The following is an 8,711-nucleotide window of genomic DNA, read 5'->3' on the forward strand; positions in this document are numbered from 1 at the left end:
TTTTTCGGAATGGCAGCTGGTGACAAGTGGTGTCCTGCAAGGTTCAATGTTGGGGGAGCAGCTGTTCACTTTATATATTAATGATCTGGATGAAGGGCCTGGGGGGATTCTAGCGAAGTTTGCCGATGATACGAAGTTAGGTGGACAGGCAGGTAGTACTGAGGAAGTGGGGAGGCTGCAGAAGGATCTAGACAGTTTGGGAGAGTGGTCGAGGAAATGGCTGATGAAATTCGACGTGAGCAAATGTGAGGTCTTGCACTTTGGAAAAAAGAATACAAGCATGGACTACTTTCTAAACGGTGAGAAAATTCATAAAGCCAAAGTACAAAGGGATCTGGGAGTGCTAGTTGAGGATTCTCTAAAGGTAAACATGCAGGTTGAATCCGTGATTAAGAAAGCGAATGCAATGTTGTCATTTTATCTCGAGGGTTGGAATATAAAAGCAGCAATGTGCTACTGAGCCTTTATAAAGCTCTGGTTAGGCCCCATTTGGAGTACTATGTCCAGTTTTGGTCCCCACACCTCAGGAGGAACATACTGGCATTGGAGCGTGTCCAGCGGAGATTCACACACATGATCCCTGGAATGGCAGGTCTAACATACGAGGAATGGCTGAGGATCCTGGGATTGTATTCATTGGAATTTAGAAGGTTAAGGGGAGATCTAATAGAAACTTACACAATAATACATGGCTTGGAAAGGGTGGACGCTAAGAAATTGTTTCCGTTAGGCAAAGAGACTAGGACCCGTGGGCACAGCCTTAGAATTAGAGGGGGTAAATTCAGAACAGAAATGCGGAGACATTTCTTCAGCCAGAGAGTGGTGAGCCTGGGAATTCATTGCCGCGGAGTGCAGTGGAGGCCGGGACGCTAAATGGCTTCAAGGCCGAGATTGATAAATTCTTGATGTCACAAGGAATTAAGGGCTACGGGGAGAATGCTGGTAAGTGGAGTTGAAAGGCCCATCAGCCATGATTAAATGGTGGAGTGGACTCGATGGGCCAAATGGCCTTACTTCCACTCCTATGTCTTATGGTCTTATATCTCCTTGTGTTGACTTAATTGTATAAAAAAGCAGTCATCCAAATCCTTCAGACTCCAATCCAGAGAAATGATGAAACATCAAACCTTCATAACACTAAAAACAAATTTATTTGGTACTTTTGCTAGTTATAATTTGTTGGCATCTCTGCCCTGTTACAAACCTCATTGGTGAACCAAAATAACAAGTGAACCCCAAATGACAAAATTACCAATAAGATTCTACTTTAGTTATTACTTTCATGTAAATTAAACACACTACTTCTAATAAAAAGGTAACTTGCACTAACTGACCCTTTGATAAAGCTCATTCAGCTCTTTCATAGGTCTGGCCATTACAAAGCACATTTTTTAAATATTCAGTTGTATGAGCATCATTTCAGTCCCAAGGTTCACTACATCACTTCTAGAGCTTCTAGGATTCAGTTGTTCTTGCTACCAAACACAAAGCCGATCTTTCCATAGCGCTTTAATAGCTTGAGTTAATTTGAATATATCCCATTTTTTGTGCAACAAAGTCCTTTGAAAAAGTTATACCCTTGTTCAAGGAGGTATTAAATAGGTTTTTAATGGCATTAAGTCACATTTATTGATGAAAACGTTTGATATTTTCGACAGGAACGTTTTTTTAAAAACAAATTCAAATTTTCAGTGGCTCGCTGACCAGGTTGTGTGCAGGATTTTTCTCTTGCTTCTTCCACCTTCTCTTCCTCTCTTGCATTGCCTCCCTCCCTAACTTTGGACACTTGCTGAATTTATGTGCTGCTAATTCCCAGTTTTTGTATAAATGCTCATGCAGTTTTTTATTCCACTGCTACAGCATGGTTGATAACCCTTATTTAGTCACTATAACAGAGAAGGAAGCCATTGGGTTATGAAGACCATATTGGCTCTCTAGAGCAGTTCATTCAGTCCAATTTCCTTTTGAAATCAATAATATTCTCTGCTTTGGTTGCCCTCGTAAGCATTAATTTCCAGGTGATCACTCAAAAGGCTGGAAAATTCTTTCTTTCATCTCCATCTATCTCTTGCCGCAAAACATTAATTTTACGTCCAGTAGACCTTGTACCATCAGCAAATGGGTCCATTACCTTACCTGACCATGTCATAATCCCATACGTATCTTAACCTCCTTTGCTCCAAGGGAAGCAATCCCAGCTTCTGCAACCTAACCTTGTATTTAAATTCCCTCATTCCTGAAACCATTCTCGTAAATCTTCTCTTTACCATTTCGAGGACCACCATCCACATTCCTCCTAAAATGTGGTGACTAGAATTGGGCCCTAATTGTAACCTAACCAATGTTTCCTAGAAGTTAGAGTGTAAATTATCTAGTGTACCTTAGCTTTTGTACCTTTGTTTGTGAAACACAACATCTCATATGATTTGCTCACTACCTTTGTTATATATTGACAGCTTTAAACCCAAGGTTGTTCTGAACCTGAACACTTTGAAACTGTGCTGTTAAGTATTTATTGCCTTTCCTGATTCTTTTTGCCAAAGTTCATCACTTCATATCCCTGTCAAGTTCCATCTGCCACTTGTCTGCCTGTTCTGCTAGCAAATCTGTCATATTGCATTTGTTTATTATCCTCACTGTTTTCTTACCTGCATACTTGATATCATCAGCAAATTAAAGCTGTGGTACTTAGTTACCCTTAGTAAACACCTCCAGTCTGAGAAACGACTTTTTATTGCAGTTCATAGTTTTCTGTCCTTAAGCCAATACTTATCAAAGATGATGCTGACCCTCCTGTTCAATGAGTCTCTGTTTTGTTGGCTAGGTCTTTGTTTTAAAACCCATACAGACAATATCCACTACATTCCTTTCCTGTCTTTTCTGTTACTTCATCCTCAAACATGATCCATCTTTATACAAATTTCTGCTGACGCTTCTTAATTAATTCAAATGTTCCAAGTGCTTCTTAGTTCTTTTCTCAGTTATTGTTTCTAAAACCTCACTTGCCACTGATGTCAAACTGACCTATCCATAGTTAGTAGACGCCAGCATCTGGGGAAGACTGGAAATTTATAGCAAGTCCATTTGCTATCTTCAGCCCCCAATTTTCTTTCGTAAACCATACCTACTGTGTACTCTATCCCCAAATCATTTCTCCTCTCGGAGGAGGTGTAAAAATTGAAGTGATCTAAAAGGATGAGGAAGCTTCTATATTTCAATGACATATGAGAATTGTATTTAATTTTAAATAAGTTATTTCAGTGCAATGAAGTAATTGATCTGGAAAAGGAAGGTCGATACTGTTGCTGTTTTAGGAATTTCTCTGTACAGTATCAGCATATTTTTGCATTCATGGCCTTTGCTTGATGTTGTGAGTCAAGGTAATGAGTGATTATCAGCACAAGTAAGAAAACTGCAAACTCTGGAATAAAAACAGTATTTGTTGGAAATATACTGCAGTTTCATCTTGCTTTGTTCTGAAGAAAGATATGCACTTAAAATACTAACCTGCCTTCTCTCTATGCAGGTACTGAGGGATCTTCAGTGCAATTCCACAATTTTCTACTTTAAACAATTTATTATGCTGCTCACAATTGTTCTTTCCATTTGTTACAGAACTGTTATCACAGTTATCAGGTGTGAGACGTTCTGCTGGAGGACAGCTCAACTCCTCTGGCCCTTCTGCCTCCCAATTACAGCAGTTGCAAATGCAGCTGCAGCTAGAGAGACAGCAGGCACAGGCAGCCCGACAACAGCTGGAGTCTGCACGCAATGCAACAAGACGCACCAACACAGGCAGCCTCAGCACCACAGTCACACAGACTACAGTGACTAACAACACAATCACCACAGAAAACAGTCACCAAACCTCCCAGAATTCCCAGTTCTTGCTCACAAGGTAAGAGATCTGATTCAGCAACTGTGATCTGAAGAACCACACAAAAACAGTTGATTTTGGTGCAGACAAGTTGGACCAAAGGGTCTCTTTCCCTATGCGATGACTCTAGGATTTGCCGTCTAGACATGATTGACCCTTTTTTCAATGAAATAAAATAGAAATCAATGTATAGTGGGGTGGGAGGTTAAATACAGCATGCTGTTTGCTCACTTTACATTTTTTCATACCCTCAAGTCATTTAGCAATCATGTAAAGGTTCATGCTGGCACTTTGATTTGAGTTTTTTTGGACAGTCATATATTTCAAATGTTCACATCCACTCTCCTCTTTGCCAGCAGTAATTTGACAGATATGGTCTAGGTGCTGTTTTTTTGTTTGAAACCTGAAAAGGTCAGTCAGAAGAACAACGAATGCAAACCTTGAACAGGTTATGGTTATTTGATTTTGTATTGTACATTGGTATTCTTGCATCTTACTGCAGTATCAGGAAGTATAACCAACAATTCAGATCATTTAAACTGCGGAGCATTTAAATTGTGGGCATTTGCACCCTTGTTAGACATATAGTTTAAGGTTGACAAGTAAATTACCAAGATTAGACCTGCTGAAGGGACAGCTGCACGTAAACATGCCTGATTCGAACTGCAGTAGTTTTAAATGCTACAAAGTTAACCCAGTCTATACACTGGGATATCTGGTCGGCTTGGATGAGTTGGACCGAAGGGTCTGTTTCCGTGCTGTACATCTCTGTGACTAAATTTGTAATTCATTTTAGCATTCATTTAAAGTACTGGTAATGCAGATTACACAATATCCTTGACCACCTTTCAGAGCCCCTGGGGAAAGTTCTTAGCATGTAAATAGCATCCTTTCTTTTAATCTGTAAAGTTTACTGATTTATAGGCATTAATAGGCATTTATATAAACTGCTAGCATGTTATCTATTGTTCATAGTGAATTGAAATTTTGTAAGTGTTAGGATATTGTGTCAAATACTTTTAAAGGGATGCTGACTTATTGAAGTTGGGGACAGTTTGGGAGCACTGAAAAGGTGGCCTGATGAGTGTCAGTGAGGATTCTTGGAGTTTATCGGTGTTTGGGATCATCCCAGAGTACTGAGAACATTGGAGAAGGATACCAATTACTGGGACATTTTTCAGGATTTAGAAGCATTGAAGACTAAGATTTCAGGATCAAATAATGTTGGAGTGTTTTTCCATAATAGGAGTAAATAAAAGGTATTGTCCTCTTGAAATTTGAAGGCCCTGCTGTAAGACTTTTGTTAGGTAAGGGGATCGAGGGATCTGGATCAAAAATGGGTAAATGGAATTGAGATGCAGCTAAGTCATGATATAATTGAACAAGCTCAAGGTGTTGAAAATAAGTGCTCTCGTCCTGTTCCCATGTTTCTGGGCCAGTTAGAACTTTATAAGGGATAAGTGAGTTTTTTGTGCAGTCATCTTTTTAATGCTCGTTCAATTAAATGGAACACTATAATATCCTGGTACTAATTATTATTGTCAAGCATGATACTGTTAGGTTACACACTGCCTGAAATGCAGCATAACTTCCCTCTGCTGAAGTTCCAAAAATAGTGCATGCCTTTTTATTCGGTTTCACACACTAGACACACTTGGACCTTTGACTGTGAAATTAAGGGATGTTTTGTACTTAATGCTTACTAGTAACTGAAACATCCCAACTGATATTACACAGGATTGTGAATTCTTGGATTGATTTGGCTGCACAGTGATTGTGTACCTCAGTCCTTCATTTTTATTTCAGTGGAACCTGAATATAGGTTTCTACAAGTATAACTAGGACTTTGATTTAAAGTTCTCCAAAACTAATGAATACTAACGCAAAAGTGAGTGTTGCAAATTTGCAACAATGTTGTTGACCTTTTATCAACAGCGGGCCAATGAGAGAGACTGCAGTTTCTCTCAGTTAATACAAGGCTTCACTCTGAATTCATGCTAATATACTGGCAGGTCAATTCTAGAATTGTTGCAGACAAAAAAAAAGTGTGATTGTGATTTTTTTTAAGAAAATTTCAACTCTGTTAACTTGCTAATCACAAGTATATTTGATTATTGTTCCTTTTGGAGAAAGGCACCCACGTTCACTAGAGTATGGCGCTGTGAACTAATATTCTAGCATCATTTTTTGGTTCAGATATTTTAAATTCTGCTATTTATGACCCCCATTTCAAGAAGATTTAATGAAGGTTCAGTGGATGACTACTTACACAGAAAGGAGCAGTCTGAAACAATCTGTCAGTATATGGCCAAATACATAGTTAAATAAGCTCTTCAATAAATAAATACAAGTTAACAAATTGATCCACAAATTTATCGTCATTTCCTACTGTTAAAATCAATAATAAAATTTTGATACTCAAAAGAGGGCAGTAAGGCAATCAGGCCTTAAGTTAGACTTCATAGTTATCTCAAGCCTTCAGAAAATACAGCATGTTGAAATTTAGACAGTATTTTCATTCATATATCTAATGAGCCTAACTTTATATTTCTTATTTGCTTCAGCTTAGGCAAAACGTGCCATCAGATCCCAATTCCTAAAATAATGTTTTAATTGCTGGATTTTTCAAGCAACTGATGTAAGCTTATGATAGTATGTTTGCCTCAAATTGAGCATCATCAAGTATATAACAGAAGCAGATCAGTCAGCACAACTATTTGGTGGTTTATTATCCACACTCCGTGCATCCCTTCTGATGCTATAAATTTTTCCTTCTATTTCTTTCTCCCTTGTGTTAATCTTGCTTCCCCTTTCATACATCTGTGCTATTCACTTAACCATTCATTGTGGAATGTTCCAATACATGATCCCTAGTTTTTGTCTCACAAATAACAACATTTTCTCCAGGTTTACCTAATAAAGCCCTTTTATTATCTTAAAGACTTTTATTGGATCACCACTCCTTCCTGAATACATTACATGCTGCAACAATTAACTATTAGTCATATATTTTATGTAACATGTTTGTATTCTATGTTATATTTAGCTTCTCACTAATTTTATGGCCTCCAGATTCTTCATTTTGTTTTGAATGTGGTGTATATTGATGTACAAGCAATTTAGTTTTATTAATAATTGTCCTCACCATGTATTAAACTGTACTTTTCCTTACCACTTGTTATTTATATTCCTTACCTTCATCTGACCTTTACTCTTTTTTTTCTTTTCTTGTATTTTAACTAGATTCATCTCCTATCTTGAGTTTAGAATCCTATTTTCCCTTTTCACCGGGAACTGGATTTATTGAAGTGAAGCCTTTCCTAGAGATACAGTGCCTACCTGTCTTGGTACTGGTACAGTGTCCCATGAGAAGGAAGTCACACTTTTCCACATGGCTTTACAGTTATGCAGAGTGTGGTGATGGAAAAGCACAGCAGGTCAGGCAGCATCCGAGGAGCAGGAGAATTGACGTTGATTCTCCTGCTCTTCGGATGCTGCTTGACCTGCAGTGCCTTTCCAGCACCGCACTCTCAGCTCTGATCTCCAGCATCTGTAGTCCTCAGTATTTCCTCCTTTACAGTCATGCATTCACCCTCCAGGTCTGACTGTCCCTCTGCCAAATTACCACACAGCATAGGTTGGAATCCAGAGATTTCTATGTCTGAGGTCCTGTTTGTTTTTCTAATTTAGATCCTAACTTCTGATATTTCCTTAAGACATTTTTCTCTTTTTCTTCCCAAAATGGACCAGGGTAACTGGCTTTTCCTCTACCTTTTAAACATTTTTCACTTATTGGAAACTTTCCTTTACGTTTGCATCAGGTAGGGAGCAGATCCTCTTGGACTTTCAAACATGGTTGCCTAGGATGCTATCTATTTCTCTAATCCTCAAATTCCTTCAAGGGAGACCATCTTTCTATCCTACTTCCTATACCCACAATTTCTCCTTGGCTTGCTGCCTCTTCTACCGCTACAGTAACATTCTGGCTGTCATTTTGCGTGCATTGCCTATTTGTAAGACCAGCTCTTCTACTTTGCTTAGTTCCCTCTATCCTACTTATTGGTCAAATTCTCCTTCCTGAAGCTCCTGTTTTCCTCTCATTTAAATTACCTGGAAATTCTTCTCATTTCCTTAAAGGTCAGAGTGACTTTAACTCGCAGTGCAGTTTAAGATTCATTTAGTAGAATGTTACAAAAAACAGATTTCTGGTTTTACCTACCAAAGTTGAAAACCTCGTACTCCTTCACATTAAAATCCATCTGCCATAAATTTGTCCAATCGTTTAACCTCCAATATCCCTTTGCAGCCAATTTTTACATCCTCTTCTCATTTTTTTAACCTGACCTGAATGCATTAAACTTAGTCATAGAGATGTCCAGCATGGAAACAGACCCTTCAGTCCAACCCGTCCATGCCGACCAGATATTCCAACCCAATCTAGTCCCACCTGCCAGCACTCGGCCCATATCCCTCCAAACCCTTCCTATTCATATACCCATCCAAATGCCTCTTAAATGTTGCAATTGTACCAGCCTCCTCCTCATCCTCTGGCAGCTCATTCCATACACGTACCACCCTCCGTGAAAAAGTTGCCCCTTAGGTCTCTTTTATATCTTTCCCCTCTCATCCTAAACCTATGCCCTCTAGTTCTGGACTCCCTGACCCCAGGGAAAAGATTTTGCCTATTTATCCTATCCATGCCCCTTATAATTTTGAAACCTCTATAAGGTCACCCTTCAGCCTCTCCCTGTAGCTCAGATCCTCCAAACCTGGCACCATCCTTGTAAATCTTTTTTGAACCCTTTCAAGTTTCGCAACATCTTTCCGATAGGAA

The 8,711-nt window shown here is 38.9% G+C and overlaps 1 protein-coding gene across 1 annotated transcript in view; it reads left to right on the plus strand.

Moving 5' to 3' along the window:
• Positions 1 to 8,711, plus strand: part of kcmf1 (potassium channel modulatory factor 1) — a 125,504-nt gene that overhangs the window by 110,380 nt on the left and 6,413 nt on the right. The window contains exon 6 of the mRNA XM_043719754.1: positions 3,616 to 3,898. Coding sequence (XP_043575689.1) covers positions 3,616 to 3,898 — 283 coding nt within the window. The remainder of the gene's footprint in view (positions 1 to 3,615; positions 3,899 to 8,711) is intronic.

The sequence above is a fragment of the Chiloscyllium plagiosum genome, chromosome 2, assembly GCF_004010195.1.
Source record: "Chiloscyllium plagiosum isolate BGI_BamShark_2017 chromosome 2, ASM401019v2, whole genome shotgun sequence".
Classification (NCBI taxonomy): Eukaryota; Metazoa; Chordata; class Chondrichthyes; order Orectolobiformes; family Hemiscylliidae; genus Chiloscyllium; species Chiloscyllium plagiosum.